Source organism: Crinia signifera, chromosome 2 (genome assembly GCF_055691185.1).
Source record: "Crinia signifera chromosome 2, ASM5569118v1, whole genome shotgun sequence".
NCBI lineage: Eukaryota > Metazoa > Chordata > Amphibia > Anura > Myobatrachidae > Crinia > Crinia signifera.
Window position 1 is genome coordinate 98,890,687 of NC_139218.1, and position 20,259 is coordinate 98,910,945.

The 20,259-nt window shown below is 43.7% G+C and overlaps 1 protein-coding gene across 4 annotated transcripts in view; it reads left to right on the forward strand.

The window, feature by feature from the left end:
* Nucleotides 1–20,259, forward strand: part of SYTL5 (synaptotagmin like 5) — a 175,777-nt gene that overhangs the window by 132,079 nt on the left and 23,439 nt on the right. For all 4 annotated transcript variants that reach the window (XM_083172602.1, XM_083172604.1, XM_083172603.1 and 1 more), the window contains 2 exons: nucleotides 8,497–8,675; nucleotides 19,259–19,361. In XM_083172602.1, coding sequence (XP_083028728.1) covers nucleotides 8,497–8,675; nucleotides 19,259–19,361 — 282 coding nt within the window. The remainder of the gene's footprint in view (nucleotides 1–8,496; nucleotides 8,676–19,258; nucleotides 19,362–20,259) is intronic.

Here is a 20,259-nt window from a genome sequence, read left to right on the forward strand (position 1 = left end):
AAAGCTTGAAAGTCATTTAGTATTGGTAATAACTATACACATAGCTGGGTGCAGTTAACTTATAATGTTGACAGTTACCATGTTGACTCCACCATGTCGTCAGTTATGATGTCAACTTGTTTTGAAATGTCGACAGTCCTCTGCAGATCATCGCCATGTGAAATGTTGATATTCTGCATGGATTGGAGGATTAGGCTTTGGCAGTTCAGGGTTAGTGTAAAGGTGCCCATACACTTGTCCAATTTGGGCGGATTTCACCCAATTCCGATGGATTGGGCTGAGAAATCAGCCCAAATAGGATGTGTATTGTGTCTCCCTTGAGTCTGATGCACGGTCCTGTGCGCATCAGGTCTGAACCCATCCGACCTCCAACACGGCCTCCTCCTAGCAGCAGGGAGCAGGGTCGCATGTGGTACGTTGTGAAAGGACTGCATGCAATGTATCCCATGCGATTCTGCTGCGTGGGAAGGTCTTGGTGGCTCAGGGTGGTCAGATTGGTTATACACTGCTGTAATACATCGCAGTTAGTGTATGGGCAACTTAAGACTTCAGGAGAGGAGGGTTAGGTATTGGGGCGACGGTTAGGCAGTTCTGTATTTATAATGAGTTCAGTGTGTGTGGTCCAGGGGGGCCCACACCGCACAAGCTGCACCATTTCTTTAATACTCCAGTGAAGGGTGTGCCGGATGACTGACCGACATATGGTTTTTCAGCAGACATTACTCCAACATCAGAATTCCCACTGTTAAAACCCCAACAGACGGGCAGCGGCTATTCTCCTTTGTGGGGGTCCATGACCTCATAGAGAGAGAATAAAATAGGTGGCGAGTGTAGTGAGCCACTGTGCCCGCAGCGAGCCCGCAAGGGGCTTCATTGTGCTCGCCCCGCTGTCTGAGTCCCAGCAGTTGGGATTCTGATGCCAGGCTAATGACTGTTGGAATCCTGACTGTCGGTGTGCTATACCGTGAAGGCAGCAGCAGTGATGCACAAATTGTGCCAAACCATCTCTCTCTCTCTCTCTCTCTCTCTCTCTCTCTCTCTCTCTCTCTCTCTCTCTCTCTCTCTCTCTCTCTCTCTCTCTCTCTCTCTCTCTCTCTCTCTCTCTCTCTCTCTCTCTCTCTCCCTCTCTCCCTCTCCATCTCCATCATTGGATCATCAAATATATATATATATATATATATAGATATATATCTATATATATAGATATATATCTATATATATAGATATATATCTATATATACACACAGTATATATAGATATATATCTATATATTGATAATCCAATGAAGGAGGCACACAAGGAATTATGCAGAAATGACTGTATTAGCACCTAGCACTTGCAGGGTCTCCCCCTTCCTCAGGGTGATACAGCATAAATACTGTATACACTCAAAAAGACATTCACTTTCCCATATAAATACCCCCACTGTGGTCTCCGCTGGGCGCCCGGGTCCATCCTACTAAAAGTACTTGGCACCCTACTTCCCGTATCACGCACAGTAGGAAGTCAGGGCACACTCGCATTCATTCCACTGCTCCCCCTCCGCGTTCCACTGGCTGGCAGTACCCAGCTCATGACAGGCGGATCCACGGCACCCAGCTGTAACAGAAGAGGCGATTTTAGACCCCAGTGAATGAGTGCCGTGGATCCGCTTTTATGATGTAGCTTGGTACTGCCGGCCTGTGGAACGCAGAGGGTGATCAGTGGAATGCAGGTGAGTGTGTACTTACTTCCTATTGGAAGTACGGTGTAAAGCACTTCGGGTAGGTCGGACCCGGGAGCCCGGCGGGGATGGAGAGATGGGACTACAGTGGGGGTATTTATAGGGGTAGGTGAATATCTTTTTGTGTGTATATTTATGCTGTATCGCCCTGAGGACAAGAGAGACCCTGAAAGGCGCTAGGCGCTAATACAGTAATTTCTGCATAATTCCTTGTCTGCCTCCTTCATTGGATTACCTGTACAGACTTCTGGAGTACACCAGTATATGATATAAAACAAAGGCAAAGGCCTTTTGTATAGTAAGAAGGATCTGTATGTATATACAAATATAAAATATTTTCATCCAAAGACAGCAGCAAAGACATATATATATATATATATATATATATATATATATATATATATATATATATATATATGTGTTCTCTAAAGCACCTTGATAAAGGAGCCTTGTGGCTTTGAAACTGTTGGTGGACAAAACTGCCTGCTGTCTTCATTCTGAGTGCTGCCGCATCCCCTTAAGATATATATAAATATCTATATATATCTATATATCTATCTATCTATCTATATATATATATATATATATATCTTAGAACCCAGCTGCTGGGAGGCAGGAACATGCCGTGGTCACAAACCCCCCCCCCCCCCCATGGGGGCCCCTGGAAGTTCATGTACCGGGGCCCAGGATTTCTCTTGGCAGCCCTGGCCAGAACACTTAGTCCTACAGTACTACTATGACGAGTTGTGTCCATGCCTTGCTTGTGACATTGCCAGAACACTTAGTCCTACAGTTCTACTACGACGAGTTGTGTCCATGCCTTGCTTGTGACATTGCCAGAACACTTAGTCCTACAGTTCTACTACGACGAGTTGTGTCCATGCCTTGCTTGTGACATTGCCAGAACACTTAGTCCTACAGTTCTACTACGACGAGTTGTGTCCATGCCTTGCTTGTGACATTGCCAGAACACTTAGTCCTACAGTTCTACTACGACGAGTTGTGTCCATGCCTTGCTTGTGGTGTTGCCAGAACACTTAGTCCTACAGTTCTACTACGACGAGTTGTGTCCATGCCTTGCTTGTGGCATTGCCAGAACACTTAGTCCTACAGTACTACTACGACGAGTTGTGTCCATGCCTTGCTTGTGACATTCCCAGAACAGTGAGTCCTACAGTACTACTACGACGAGTTGTATAAAGGTTTGCTTAATCCTAGTTGTCTCACAATACATCACCTGTTGTGCAAAACATCCTGAAACAGCACTATCCATATAGTTTGACGCTGCAGCCTCCATCTCTGGGTTTTACTGGTTGCATGTGCGAATGTATGCAAGTACCACTACAAACCCTTCCCTGTGATACAGCCATGGATCCGAATGTACTAGGGCCAGGGGGGCTCCAAAAGGGGGGGGGGGGGTGGGAGCTGCAGCACAATAAAAATTCAAATGGGAGAGCCACACCCACTGCCACCAACTACCATCTCAAACTGACTCCCCCCCCCCAACCACCCACTCCTGGAGCCGCCACTGACTAGGACTGAAATGTCCACTTTCAGCGTGGGATTGTCCACAAACACATCCTACTGCTGTGTAAATGACCTAAGCATCTGTGTACCCAACCAATTCAGCAAAATGTCCGTGACACTCCCATAACACGTCACTGAATTAGCACCTTGCCGTGACCAGCCAAGAACCACCATCACATTTCTAATACACTTCTGCTCTTGTCTGGAATTAATAGTGCATATCGACATACACAAGTGTCTCACTCGGGTTCCGTGTTTGCAAGTGGTACTTTGTTAGGTTAATGTATTACCCAGTGGGTAAAACATTTGTGTTTCCATAAGTAAGTACTCCTCCAATGGAGTTGCTTATTTGCATTTTGTCTCTAGGCAACATCCTAAAAGTCTGCGTTTATTTTTTTTTTGCCATAAAAGTAACGATTCCCTGGCATTATTTCTCTACAGCTGCGATTAGATTTACAGCTCTCTTAAATCTCTTTATAAATGGCACATTAGGTTGCTCAGCTAGTGTGAAGTCTTTGCTAAAAAGGAAAATCAATAGCAAATTATTCAAAGGCTGTTGCCTTCATCCGTTTGTCAGGCACTTGGGAGTTTATGGATAGGTTTCAAGATACTACTTGAGGAAAAATAGATGATGTCTGGCAAAGCTTCGACTACTTTAAAAATACAAAGGAAAGGATTATTTATCTCTTGGTTCTTTCATGGATCCGTATAACCCTTTCAGTGTTAAGATAACGCTTGTATGGGTTACATAGTATAAGATAATTGTAATAAGCATATTATGGAGGTGGAACTAAGCTGAGTACAATCGTCACACTGTTCCCGACTCTTTCCTGAAATATCTTAAAAGTGTGGATGCATCTGCAATAATGTTTTTTGGAAAACAACTAAAGATCAGGTTTTTATGTGGAGTTTCATTTTCATCAGATGTGTTTGTCCCATGGGCTTAATTCATGTTTGTATGCGAATGCAATTGCATTGCGGATCTGCTAATTTTAGCAAGTCAAGCTGCCACCCAGGAAGGAAAAGGGAAGCCCATCGGAGTCATCACAAACTCAATCCCAGCTGGGTACACATCCACAGATTATACGCAAGACCGAGGAACATAGCTCTGTGGCTGCACGTACTGAACACAGCAGTAGCGACGCAAGAGCCTTGTATAATATCTATGAGCTCACAGCTGACATCAGATACTCGGCCCGAAAACAATCATTACGCACCTAGGTTTTGACAACCACTTCCTGTAATCGCCTAGTCGACATATTCAAATGGTTAATTCCTGTCAATCACTTTGCAGTGTAAACCTCATTGTGAGTGGGATCATAATGGCACCTTCCCACATGTACATAGCGGTCACGGCACTTGCGCAATTTGCCAGTAATTTCTCTGTTGCATGATAATAGGCCATTGTGTACATACATGAATTAGGCCTTATACTGGCCAAAAAGTGAAGTGTGTTCGCACCTTCAACCATCCTATCCAATGCTCCTCCAACAGCAGTGCTTGTCCGATTTTACCTCTTTTCACCCAATTCCAATGAATCGGGCCAAGATATCGGGTGAAAATTGACTAAATCAGAGGAGTTCGAAATCGGATCAAATGTGCGGTCCCTCGAGCATCAGATCAGAGTCAAAAGTCGCACCTGTTGCATGTCTGATCTCCAGCTCGGCCTAATTTCCAGCAGCGGGGAACGGGTTTGCATTAGTTAGACTTTGACAAAAGTTAGACAAGCAGTAGTATAACAGTGACAAAAATAATGACACAAGTAAAATGTCGGCATGGAAAATCAATATGTGTACATGGACACCATAAAAGTGTACCGCCTCCCCTCTCATTGCCCTCTTGCCCACTATTCTATTCTCCCTCTGGGGGAAATTTACCAATATGAAAAACCTAGTTTTTCGTATTGGTATTTCCCCTCCGACTGCATACGACTGTTTCAGTCGTATGCAAAGTCGTGTTCCGGAGGGGAAATTACAAAGCAGTCATATACGACTGCTTTGTAACCCTCCGATGGTGTAACCATTCGTATTAGCGGCACATATATACGGCTGCTAATACGAATTCGTACAGGCAGTCTGCGCGGATCAGTCAGATCCGTGCAGGCTGCAAGGTGTAAAAAAATATAAAAATTAAATAAATAATAAAAAAAAAAAAACAGCGTGGGGTCCCCCCCACAGCTGTAACCAGCACCAGGCTGAAGGAGCCGGGGCCGGTAATTAAAAATCAGGGAACCTGACAAATAGGGGTTCCCCGATTTTTAACAACCAGCCCCAGGCTCCAGGTCCGGGGCTGGTTCCCAAAATACGGGGGACAAAATGACTAGGGGTCCCCCGTATTTTAAGAACCAGCCCCAGGCCAAACCAGCCAGCAGGGTAATGTCACAGCCGGGGGACACTTATGATATAAGGTCCCGCGGCCAAAACATTAACCCTACCGACCAGTCAGCCTGGCCAGGGGCCCTGGGGGAGTGGGGACCCCCCCAATGAAGGGGTCCCCCCCCTCCAGGACTTACCTGACCAGGCTGAAGCCTGGTGCTGTCCTCGATGCCCCTGGGCGGTGGGCATCGAGCTGATAGTGGTGTAAAAAAAAGATTAAACTATTGTCTAATACTGGGGCACTATGAGTCCCAGCAAGCCTCCCCCGCAAGCTGGGACTTGGAGAACCACAAGTCCCAGCCTGCAGGGCATTAAAGGGCCTGCTGGGTCTTGTAGTGCCACAGTATTAAAAATAGTACAATAAAACACACTGACACACACTTCAAATAAAACTTTAATACATACAAAGCCCACACATACTAATACTTACCTATCTTCTTTCCGTAGGTAGCCCTGGTCCTGATGTCCTGCAGTCCTGTGTCGGCGTTCTTCTTTATGTCGACGTCCTTCTTCAAGTCGACGTCGCTGTCGGCGATGGCATCCGGAGTCCGGAGTCTGACGAAATCCATGTGGAAGCTGTGGAAGGAAACCATACTCACCTGTCCAGGGCGACGTAGTCCAGGTAAGGGTCTTGGCAAAAAAACAAACCGACACCCGAAACCAGCCGGACAGCAGGAGCCGCACGGTGTTTGTGTACATCGTGCGGCTCCGCCCCCGAAAGCCGCTATTGGCCGCCTTGCGGCCTAACAGCTCCTGATTGGCCGCTAATAGCGGCATTCGGGGGCGGAACCGCACGATGTACACAAACACCGTGCGGCTCCTGCTGTCCGGCTGGTTTCGGGTGTCGGTTTGTTTTTTTGCCAAGACCCTTACCTGGACTACGTCGCCCCGGGACAGGTGAGTATGGTTTCCTTCCACAGCTTCCACATGGATTTCGTCGGACTCCGGACGCCATCGCCGACAGCGACGTCGACTTGAAGAAGGACGTCGACATGAAGAAGAACGCCGACACAGGACTGCAGGACATCAGGACCAGGGCTACCTATGGAAAGAAGATAGGTAAGTATCAGTATGTAAGGGCTTTGTATGTATTAAAGTTTTATTTTAAGTGTGTGTCAGTGTGTTTTATTGTACTATTTTTAATACTGTGGCACTACAAGACCCAGCGGGCCCTTTAATGCCCCGTAGGCTCGGATTTGCGGTTCTCCAAGTCCCAGCTTGCGGGGGAGGCTTGCTGGGACTCATAGTGCCCCAGTATTAGACAATAGTTTAATCTTTTTTTTACACCACTATCAGCTCGATGCCCACCGCCCAGGGGCATCGAGGACAGCACCAGGCTTCAGCCTAGTCAGGTAAGTCCTGGAGGGGGGGGACCCCTTCATTGGGGGGGTCCCCACTCCCCCAGGGCCCCTGGCCAGGCTGACTGGTCGGTAGGGTTAATGTTTTGGCCGCGGGACCTTATATAATAAGTGTCCCCCGGCTGTGACATTACCCTGCTGGCTGGTTTGGCCTGGGGCTGGTTCTTAAAATACGGGGGACCCCTAGTCATTTTGTCCCCCGTATTTTGGGAACCAGCCCCGAACCTGGAGCCTGGGGCTGGTTGTTAAAAATCGGGGAACCTCTATTTGTCGGGTTCCCTGATTTTTAATTACCGGCCCCGGCTCCGTCAGCCTAGTGCTGGTTACAGCTGTGGGGGGGACCCCACGCTGTTTTTTTTTTTTGTATTTATTTTTTTTCTATTTTTTTACACTAAAGCCTGCACGGATCTGACTGATCCGTGCAGGCTTAAAGCAAATACGACAGGGAAAGCAGGGTGTATTTTCCTGTCGTATTTGCGTGGGTGTTTCACACCACTTAGCAGCCGTATTATCAGTACGGCTGCTTAGTACATCAGGAACCACCATTCTTTTGAATGGTGATTTCTGTCGTATTCTATCGATGGTGTAGACATTCGTATTTGTAAATACAAATACGAATGTTCCATCTTTAGGAATACAAATTGTTGTATTTTCGGGATTGTAAACCCCGAAAATACAAATTCGTAAAAAAAAGGTGTATTTCTCCCTACGAATACACCTTTTTTCTACGAATCCATTTTGGTAAATGTCCCCCTGCATGTCCACTGGGATGGTAAAGTCTGAGCGAGTCAGTTTAAAAAAAAATGTTGTCGGGATTTTGGCCTTTATTCTGGTTCACTCACAAAATCTACCCCACCAGCGGTGCACATGGTTTTGTCCATTTGAGAAGGAATTTGCTTTTGTGAGTGAACCAGAATAAGGGCATTTGAGTGTGTTGGCATGTCTAACTTTTATTAATGTCTAACTAATGCATGTCTAACTTTTGGTATCACCCTATTGATGGTCTGACCAGTCACTGTCTGTGAGCCAACTGGAACCCCTCAGTACAGTTATATATACAATATTTCCTGTTGTTCCTAGAAGAGTATTATTGGAATTATTTATACTGTTTCTAAGTTGTACGGAGAGCGGCAACCTGGTGCTTGTGCCAATGTAACAATACTCCTGGCAACTGTGGTTCAGGGTCTACATGGTGGAGAAGAGAGTTTCCTGGGTATCTGGCTTGGGAGGAATATATCTTGACCTCTAAATTGTAATCCTGGTTTATAAGTTTCCCAAGACCTCTTCATTGTCTAGCTGGAGCAGACTAAAACAATGATCAGCAGCTTGCACATTAGGCTTAAATAGCAAAAGCCGTACACATACGATAGGCAATTAAATGAATGTTCCATTAAGGTGGTGCACTCTCTTGTTATGGTATCACACACTTCGTCCTACTTAATTTAAAGAACAAGAACCAGATCACTTGAACAAGTATTATGTATCATTTATATTTGTTCTTTTTTTGTTTCAGGCAAGCCTTAATAGCATGACAAGTCTCTACAGTGAAGCTGGGGACTATGGTAATGTGAAAGTCACAGGGGAAATCATACTCAATCTTACTTACAGCTATAAGACAGGCGCTTTGAACATCATGGTAAAGAGCTGTAAGAATCTAGCCATGGCCGACGAGAAGAAGAACAGAACAGACCCGTAAGTACATAGTCTCACCTCTATAAGTTTGTTGTATAATGTGTAAATGGTACTTACTGTATATGTTAGTTGGGCGCCCACTAAGCTATTTGCTTAGCTTTCCCAGTCCCCTCACGGGGCTCGCTACGCTCGGCACGCTTCTGGCTCGGTGGCTCGCTGCGCTCGCCACACTATATAAATACAACTCCATGCCGACATGAATAGTGGGGGTATGAGCGTACTAACTATAGTGGGTTCCCAACTAACATATAAGTACCGTGTAAATAGCTACTCTTTGTAGTATACAGCACGTAAAGTAAGTATCAAACACATCAACATTTTTATCAGTAAACATATTTGTAATGAGGCTATTGTAATGAAATTTTCACCAAATGTCAGCAACAACCCATGCAATACACACATACTGTACAGTACACATAAATCAAACCATAGATGTCCATAAATTTATGAAATGACACAGGGAAAAAGTCAGAGCCGGCCTTAGGCATAGGCAAACTAGGCAATTGCCTAGGGCATTTGGAATGCCTAGGGGCATCAGCAGCTTCTGCTGATTAAAATGATATGCAGCATGACTATATTCTGAAATAGTGTATTCATGGAAATCACTATAACATAGCATTCTGTATGCAGGTACAGCCACAGTCGCACACAGAATATATTCATGCCACATATAATTTTAATCATCAGAAGCTCCTTGTGTGTCCTGCAAATAAGACAAATTTTCAGCAAAAAATGCACCCAACATTAGCAGAACTGGCCAGGAGCTGCATGGCCTATTGAGGCAAGATGTATGAGGAAACATCTGTATCCAAGCAGAGGTAGAGGTCACAGTGTTAGTGGCTGTGCGAGTGTATGTGTAAGGGGCATTATGTGTGTCATGTATAAATGCATTAATAATGTGCGACATATGTGTAACAGGCATTATGTGTGTCATGTGTATAAGGGCATTAATAATGTGCAACATATGTGTAAGGGGCATTATGTGTGTCATTATGTGTATGAAGGGCATTAAAAATGGTTGGCATAATGTGTAAGGGGCATTATGGTTATAAGGACATTAATAATGTGTGTCATGTGTAAGGGGCATTACTGTGTTTTATTATCAGGGGTGCGGAGAGAAAGGGGTAGGGGGTACAAATTACCCAGGCCAAAGTGTGATGGAAGGGCCAAGTGGGGGCCCTGGGCCCCCTCCCCTTAAGTGACTGCAGCAGCTGCAGCTCTTCACCTCTGCCCAGCACACACTGCTTTGTGCTGGGTTGCAGTGTGGCCATGGAGGTGCTTAAAATACAATATTTTCTAGGGATTTTTTTCTAAGGGTATAATGTGAATAATGTGAGGAGTAATGTACATAAGGTAAAGTGGTACTACTGTGTGATGTAACGTGAATAAGGGACACCATCGCATGATATATTGTGAATAAAGTTGCACTACTGTGTGGCATAATTTGAATTTGGTGTACTATTGGGTGGCCATGCCCCTTCCCAGCAAGAACACACCCCTGTATGGGCTGCGCACCGAATGTGTGCACTGTTTCTATATAAATATTGAGGGTAGGAGCACCAAAATGTTGACTGCTATGATGAGGGTTCATGGTGCTGGGAAAGGGGAGCAGGGTCAGAGGCGGAACTAGTGGCGGTGCTAGGGGGCACCAGCCAAAATCTTGCCTAGGGCGTCATTTAGGCTAGGGCCGGCTCTGGAAAAAGTATTGAACCTGCTTATTGAAATATATGTAATACTTTGTACTAAGCCTTTGTTGGTAATGATTGCTGTATGTAAGAGGGAAAGGGGAAATGGGATGGAGATCGCACCAGTCTATTGAGCACTGTATTACAATGATTTTTATGGTCTTTGCTGCTTTAAATATTTTAAATATTTTGGGACTACTGACTTTTGGAGTAAATTCTCCTATTGGTCACCACACCCCTTAGATATATTCTTGGGTTAGATGTGACAGTCAGTGGTGCACCCCGAGTTTTAGAAATGTCATATGTGACTGTTGAGTTCAAGAGAGAACGAGGGGAAAAAAGGAAAACTCTGTTTGGGGGCAGCCTTATGTCCCAAAATATTATTGGTACTATGACTAATCTTAATATATAACTTTTATTATGATTTTAATTAAAATTATGGACCACCTTTTACTTTATATTACACACTGCGAAAATATTTGCAATTTTAACTATCCATAGCTTGTCATATACTCAGGTTATTCCAAAAGGTAAAAAATGACCATCATATATACAGCCACTTGTTACCCATACTCAAGGGTCAGTTGCGTGGTTAAATCATCGGTCATTGATTGTCATATGCCGTCTTAATACATTCAATTTCTGTTATTGCTTACTTTGATATTTAGAGATTAGGAAAATAAAGAGTCAGCCCTTTTGGGGCTATATCACCTCTGCTGTTCACCCTTCATGCCAAAAACAGAGGTATTTACTGTATATGTAAGTTGGGCGCCCACTAAGCTATTTGCTTAGCTTTCCCCGTCCCCTCACGGGGCTCGCTACGCTCGGCACGCTTCGGGCTCGGTGGCTCGCTGCGCTCGCCACACTATATAAATACAACTCCATGCCGACATCGTTCTCTCTTGGGAATGAGAGAGTGAAATGTCCCAGGGTTATGACTGAAGGCAGAGTAGATAGCCAACTGTCATACTGATGTGGTTCCTCCTGGTAGCCCTGTTACCATACAGGCATCGCAGGGTGTTTCCCAGTGAGTCACAGCCAGCTATTCAGTTTGCTATGAAATACTGACAAAGGAGATATTTACTAACAAATGAAGGTGGTCATCCCTGACAGAAAGACACCACTTCTGCTTTCCTCCCTCTTATTGAAAAACAGCGGAGGGAGAATGAGAGAGTGGGGCCTACCCGGGTTTTGACCGAGGATAGTGAGATAGCTGATTACAGTGCTGCCAATTTGTACAAGGTGCTCCTGATACTATATGGGCATTGCAGGATGCATCTCTTGCTAGTTGTCAGCTCTCATATCAGTCATGAAAAAACTCAGTGCAGTTTAAAGTATATGAGGAGTATAAATACAGTTCACTCACTATTATTTATACACAGATCTCTATCATCTATTATATGGCAGACTCCTTTATACACAATTTCTCCACTATTCTAATATTGGCTAATTGCCAATTTGCATGAATCAATAGCAAGGTCAATATATCTTATTTATACACAATAGTGTCTCTTTTGCTGTTGTCTACTACTGTCTTCTGCTACAAAATTCCAATTTCTATAAAAGATCAAAGATATATCACATGTGTTAACGTCTCATTAGCATTTTTGCACCATTATCATAATGTGAGAGACACCATCCAATATATGTCTCTAAAATGGAATAAACACCGGCATTAAATGCTTCTAGAAAAAAAAATTTTTTTACAGATCAGAGCCATACATAATTTTATATCGCTGACGCAGTAAATGGGACAGTATGCATTTATATATCACGGCAAATCTTGCTTTAGATTTGTATCAAACATTATTGCCATTGTATCTACAGAGTTGTAACATTTTGTGATAGCGTACTCAATGGCTGTGTTTACAAGGTCAGCACAATATATATATATATATATATATATATATATATATATATATATATAATATGACTACAATATTCTCCTGTCAGGAATATGCCCCATGTAACAAATAATTGTATCAACCAAGTTTAATCTGATACAAGTCCCCCAATGCGCCGTGACTAGGGTAGTGAATTTAACCCATATGGCTGGTTTGCCCAGAAACTCTATTGGAGATTAGATAATCCTCCCCAGCCTGGGCATGTTGTTAGGGACAAACCACACGTGTCCGCACACCATGCCACAGTTAGTGCGTGACACCCTGGCGTCCCGGTATTCCCCGCTGAGCGCACCCTTTCACCTGTTGGGGGAATTCACTGCGCTTGGTCGCATGTATGCCGTCTAGGCTGTTTGGATGGGTCGCCAGTGCTTGTTCACAATGATAGACACTTCTGGCGTCCCTCCTTGTTACCTTAACCACAGGCAAACCGATCCCGTCTGCTGCGTCTGTCAGCTGCGTCTGGCTCTGTAAGAAGCTTTCCTGGATTGGTCTGGATTCCGATACCTGCGGTCACGTGTGTGCACCACGTGACCCGCTACTGACGTACGTTTCGCATCAGTTTTCTCAAAGTTGCTTGTGTGTGTTTGCCTAGTCCCCTTGACCGCACTCTTATTGGTGCTTTCATCCAATCAGAGGGCTGGCTACATCTAATTTGTACAGGTTTGTCTCATCACGCTGCCTTCATGAATTTCAATTCTAAAGTTTTAGGCTTCTCAAAATATTAGCGCTGTTGACCTATAGGGATAGTGTCTCAGATACGTGTATTATTAACCGAGAATTACTATTAATATTTTTCTGCTAGACGCATATACACTGTTCTATTTTTAATACACAAAAGTTATATATTAAGATTAATCATAGTACCAATAATATTTTGGGACATAAGGGTGCCCCCAAACAGAGTTTTCCTTTTTTCCTCTCGTTCTCTCTTGAACTCAACAGTCACATATGGTAATGATTGCTTCAAGACACCTCCTGTATGGAGAAACTAGTCACTTGCATTGCTCAGGTGTGATTTTGGCCCATTCTTCCACAAAAACATTTGACAAATCTTGAACATTCTGTGGGCCTCTTCTATGAACCCTGATCTTTGGTTCTTTCAATACATTTTCAAGTGGATTTAAGTCAGATGATTGGCTGGGCCATTCTAGCAGCTTTATTTCTCTGAAGCCAAGTGAGAGCATCCTCGGCTGTGTGTTTGGGATCATAGTCTTGCTAAAATGTTCATCCTCGTTACATCTCCAGCATCCTTGAAGATGGCAGCAGATTTTTATAAAGAATAATAGCTGGAAAGCAATCTAGAGCAGTAGTGCAGAGAGCGAATTTAACAAAGAGATACATCGTATTAAAATTTCAAACACATATGTAAGAATATTGTCATAAATAAGTCAAATTAAAAATCATATATATATATATATACACAAAAGAATAGGGTTTCAGAGGGCGCTCATATAATAGATCAGTTTGAATTATCAATTGATATTTAATGTATAAAACAAGTAAAAAATGTACAATCACATAAAAAACCCTTACTAGGGTATTATTACAAGTATACAGATTCTGATAGATCACAAATGCATGTACAACTCTGGTGGGTTGATCAGTTCGGTTAGTAGAGAAGGCCAACGCGTTTCGTCATGGTTATGACTTCATCAGGCGCAATAAAGTACTTATACAATTGCAAATCATAATATCAAACAATGAGTAATACATCCTTTTAAAATAAGAATTATTGTAGAAAAAAGACTAATGCACGAACAGGTTGGAGATGGAGAGGAGGAAAAAACCAATATGGGTGTATCACCTTAATAAACCTTTTGTGTCACAGATAACCAACTGGTGATAAAGAAGATACATAATAACAGATACATATGTATTACTGTATGTATCTTCTTTATCACCAGTTGGTTATCTGTGACACCAAAGGTTTATTATTATTATTATATTATATCCAATTATTTTATTGGATCCAAAACAGACAGAGATCCACGATCAAAACAATTGCTCGTACCAAGTATTATAACACTGTAGGCTGGTTATCACAATGCATGAATATATACACAAAGGCAAGGCTGCTCACTGATCCACTGCGGGCGTGTAGGAGGCTCCATGGGACTGCTACTGACAAGCGCTGGGTTGCGCTGCTGGAAGCAGGAGAACACAGAGAGACCAACGCCGTCTGTGAATGCGCTGTCTTCCATCGTTCACAGACGGCGTTGGTTTTGCATCGGCGTTAGTTTTGGATCCAATAAAATACTCTTTTAATGCACCATGAAGCGCCCTCTTCTATCCTCTTTGTTTTAGAGGTACTTGTGTATTATCACAGTGCCCACGATTTCCATCGTAGGGCATTGTATGACCAAAAAATCGGTCGTATTGCATCGCATACGATCATATCACATGCGATGTGACGCAATTGGACCCGATTTTTAATTGTACAGCCACCCTGATGGGTGATTACTATGTTAAATGCCCCCCCAATTGTTAACGCCACCCCACTATCAATGCCAACCCAAAGTGTGGCAAGCGCAGTGAGCCCGCAAGGGTCGGCGGTAAGCGTCATCCGACCTTTTCATACCCCCACTATCCATGTCGGCGTGGAGGTGATTTTATATAGTGTGGCGAGTGCAGTGAGCCACCGAGCCCGAAGCGTGGCGAGTGCAGCGAGCCCCGCGAGGGGACGTGGAATACATGTGAAGTAATGCGCGTCCCCTCGCGGGGCTCGTATTCCGCGTCCGCTCCCCACGCTTCGGGCTCGGTGGCTCGCTGCGTTCGCCACACTATATAAAATCAACTCCATGTCGACGTGGATAGTGGGGGTATGGGATAGTGGGTTGCATCGCATCGCATGCCGAGATGAAAAAATTGTATAGTCGGCTCTTAAAAGCCTGAAATCGGCCCCATCGGGTCCCATCGTATACCTTAATTAGTGGTATACGATGCGACCCGATGGGCGCCGTGATACACAAGTACCGTTTTAGATATATATATATATATTTATTAGCCAAAATTGTATTAATGCAACCTTATAAATAAATATCCAGATATGGGCCGCTGATTGATCCTGAATATAGTGAATGAGGCACTATGCACAACTTCCTTAGTAACGATTGAAGTGTTCTCACCACTTGTTTAAATGTATACGGATATACGATGGCCAGTTTATCCTCATTAAATGAGCTACAGTATATATTATACATCTTCTTGTCCGGTCAGTTCGGCTTTAGATGGATGGCAGTGTCAAGCCACTGGCGCTGTTGAGATACGGCCAGGTGTTTGTCCTTGGCGGCAACGTAGTGAGCATGGTTTTACAGTGCAGGTGGACATGAAGCGGCTTGCACTGCGTGTGGTTGTAGAAGAGCCAGGCGATAACGTCCAGGGAACGGACCAGGTATAGGGCAGTGAAGGCACTGGGTTGTAATGGCTAGGAACCGGAGCAGGTTGGAGAATAGTAAAGGGAGAGCGCATCAGGGATATCTGGAGTGAATCAATGCAAGCGGAAGAGGGAGATTCACAGTTTTGACGCGTTTCTCCATTGTAATACAGCAACGGTTTCCTCAGAATGTCTCAGTACATTTTTTCCATTCATCCTTCAATTATATGATGTATGCCAGTACCTCTAAACTTCACTGTTGGTATAGTTTTTTGCGGAGATGTTCAGTGCCATTTCTTCTCTAAACATTGTGTGCATTATGGCCAGGTTTACAATCAGGTGGGGACTCCTGGGACTCCAATCATGAACTCCTGCTCGCATTATGTGGTGAGCGTGCATACAGGCCATGGCAATTGAGTGCTAATTCTAGGTCTTTTTGAAGATCTTAACAAGTGGCCCTGGCTCTTGGACAACTCTTCTGATAATTATTTTCACTCCTCTGTCAGAAATCTTTAAAGGAACACCTAGTCATGGGCGGTTTATGGTGAAATGTTCTTTCCGCTTCTGAGTTTAGTAATCAATGCCAAAAGTACAGTATGTTTTGTAACAATAAGGGTGCAAATGTCTTGAGATATCTCTTTGCTTTTACCCATCAAGAGATGTTTCTTGTGTGACACCTTGATAATGAGACACCCTAGGCCATCAGTTGGAACTGAACCAGCTTATATTAATTAACACTGACAAGGGGCAGGATTGCTTTCTACTGATGATTTAACAAGAGAATTCATATAGGTAAAAGTATAGTCTTCAGTAAAAAGTTAACCAAACCATCTCCTTCTTTACATAGTTGAACCACTGGGAATACTCTTCTGGAGTCCCTGCAGTTTTCTAGATACCTACTGCCCTGTGTATACTCAGCTAGGCTGATACTGCCAGTCTGCCCTATCAGCTGGTGGAGAAAAGTATAGTAATATGGAAGATGGTAGGTGGTACAGTTAGCACCTCTTTACCTTCTTATCATCCAGTTGATTAAATAGATTGGATCTAATTTTTGGAGCACCAAACAATTGATAGTGCCTTCATTTGCTCATGAGCAGGAGCTTCCCCTGAAATCACACATGTTAGCATACATTTGCAGTTGAGAATATGTCTGCACTGGCTAATGGGAAGTTGGTGCATGCCCCTTAGTTTGCTTACTCTTGTGGAGCAGAGCAAAAATATAAATTCGTTTTGGAAATTGAGATTAGAAAAATAAGATTAAGAGAAGTCATTTGTAGGGTTTTCCTTCCTTTTAAAGGGGTATAAAGCCACTTCCACTTCCCAAAATGCGACATATTGAATGAGACATATTCTTATTATTTTGTGGAACACAGTTTATTTAAGGTGAAATTTACTTCTAGGCACACTCAGCATAATGTAAAGCCAAGGTATGGACACACAAAAGTGCCACATGCAGTGCAGACAGTCCCAGCTTCCGCATACAGTGTATACGAAGTTGTAAATTTACACATCTTTTGGTATGATCGTACTATTCTGAAGTGGAAGCAACATGGCCAGATCTCTTTCTGTGAAATAGGGTATTTTAGTCATGAGCTGGGTGGTGACAGTGCAGTTATATGTAAACCACCCCTGTCTTGTGGGAGAGTTGTGAATATGTATTAATGGCGTAGTGCTTATGGTGCAGGGTAGCCTGGTAGGTGGCATGGGTTTCTTCTTGCACAGACGCGATTCCCTACATTTCAAATGGTAGCGTTTATACTGCCTGCCAGAGCCGGTCTTAGGCATAGGCAAACTAGGCAATTGCCTAGGGCATTTGGAATGCCTAGGGGCATCAACAGCTTCTGCTGATTAAAATGATATGCAGCATGCCTGTGTGTGAGTGAGGCTGTATCTGCATAGGAAATAGTGTATTCATGGAAATCACTGTAACATAGCATGCCGTATGCAGGTACAGCCACAGTCGCACACAGAATATAGGCATACTGCATATCATTTAAATCATCGTAAGCTCCTTGTGTGTGCTGGTCATAACAATGCAAATAAGACAAATTTTCAGCAAAAAAGGCACCCAACGTTAGCAGAACTGGCCAGGAGCTGCATGGCTTATTAAGTCAAGATGTATGAGGAAACATCTGTATCCAAGCGGAGGCAGAGGTCACAGTGTTAGTCTGTGGGTGGGTTGGTTGTGCAATAGTGTTCGGCATATGTGTAAGGGGCATTATGTGTGTCATGTATAAATGCATTAATAATGTGCGACATATGTTTAACAGGCATTATGTGTGTCATGTGTATAAGGGCATTATTAATGTGCAACATATGTGTAAGGGGCATTATGTGTGTCTTTATGTGTATGAAGGGCATTAATAAAGGTTAGCATAATGTGTAAGGGGCATTATGGTTATAAGGACATTAATAATGTGTCATGTGTAAGGGGCATTACTGTGTGGTATTATCAGGTGTGCCGAGAGAAAGGGGTAGGGGGTACAAATTACCCAGGCCAAAGTCTGATGGAAGGGCCCAGTGGGGGCCCCCGGGCCTCCTCCCCTTAAGTGACAGCAGCAGCTGCAGCTCTTCTCCTCTGCTCAGCACACACTGCTTTGTGCTGGGTTGCAGTGTGGCCATGGAGGTGCTTAAAATTCAATATTTTCTCAGGATTTTTTTCTAAGGGTATATTGTGAATAATGTGAGGAGTAATGTACATAAGGTAAAGTGGTACTACTGTGTGATGTAACGTGAATAAGGGACATTGCATGATATCATGTGAATAAAGATGCACTACTGTGTGGCAAAATTTGAACTGGGGTACTATTGTGTGGCCTTGCACCTTCCCAACAAGAACACACCCCTGTTTGGGCTGCGCACCGAATGTGTGCACTGTTTCTATTTAAAATATTGCGGGTAGGAGCACCAAAATGATGACTGCTATGATGAGGGTTGATGGTGCTGGGAAACGGGAGCAGGGTCAGAGGTGGAACTAGTGGCGGTGCTAGGGGGCACCAGCCAAAATCTTGCCTAGGGCGTCATTTAGGCTAGGGCCGGCTCTGCTGCCTGCATACTCCCGTGCAAAAAAACGAGTTATTTAGGCTGGTGTAAAAGGGATATTACTATGTCACATGCACAATTTGCATCTTGTAGATTTATTTTTATTCCTCTGCCCAGCTAGTTGCATTTCTAGTATATGGAGTCATTATCTGTGAGCAGACAGAGATACTTGGTACATGCGGGGTGAGCGGACTGCTGTATTTCATGGCAAATTTGGTCCAATGTAATCTATAAATGCATTTATTTGTCTTCTCTTTCCTCTAGCTGTACTAGCTGGTGTCTTTGTACAGTAGCTCCTTTTTGGTGCAAGGTTCTTAAACTTGTTTCTTATTTTTTCAAATAAATGTGTTGCGTTTTTGGAATTTATTGTTATGTTTTTTTTTAAGGGTGTGTGTGTGTGTGTGCACAAACTAGTAAACTGAACATGCAATCTCTGCAGCACTGGACGCATTGTCAGAACATTCGAAGATCTATACACAATCTGGCAGTTTATCTTGTCTGAAGGTCAACTTCAATTTCTAAAAGGAATTTGTTTTATCTTGCTGATTTATCACAATGTGCACAATCTCTTGTTTCCAGCTATGTGAAGGCATATCTCCTTCCTGACAAGTCCCGTCAAAGTAAGCGGAAGACAAAAATTAAGACCAACACCACGAATCCGGATTTCAATGAACTTCTCAAGGTGAGAATCTGTTCTTCTCTCTTATAACCATAGCTACACTGCACATAGGGGGTTGTTCAGTAAGTAAATCTTGTGCAGAGAAAGTTAGATTTCGGTGGGGTGTGTTGAAATGGGTATGGGTCCTTGGGTCGAAACTATACATACTTAGGGTCGACCACTGAAAGTCGGCTGGCCTTAGGTCAACACCTGAAAACTGTTGACATGTCTAAGGCCGACAGGGTCGAAAGGTCGACACGCACATTAGGTTGACATTGGGAAGGTCCACAATCAAAAGGTCCCCCCTCCTTAACGCCACCATGTACAGCAGCACCAGTGTAGGTCACAGTAGGATCCAAGTGTGACCATTGCTCTCCCAAAGGAGCTCTGTTGCAAACTCTGTGCAGAAAGGGTTAAGCTCTGCAGCTCTCACTGTAGTTACATTGTTACTAATTGATGCAGAAGCTGAACCATGACCAGCTGCACTTATTACTCCCGTACATAACACAGCATCAGGGCCATATTAACAATGGGGCGAATGAAGTTGCAGCTCCAGGCCTCCACATAAAAAAGGGCCCATCATCATGACAGCATGATGATCACCAGAAGCCACACAGCCACATGGTTGGCCATAAATCATAAATATTACAATTGCATTCCTTTATTACACATTTATGCCATTTTTGTACTTATATATATATATATTTAGGGAGACACTGGGGTGTATAGTGTATGGGTTCTACATGCCTATATGCATTGGCATCACCTCCACCACTTTTCATAATAGGCCCTTGAACAATTTCAACTACAGGTCTATGATACCTTGCCAAGGCAAAGTCCCTCAGATGGCTAGGCTGGGCGGCTATGATTCACGCTGCTTCGTATCCCTGTCATGGAGTTGCTGATGGTGAGCTCAGCGCTT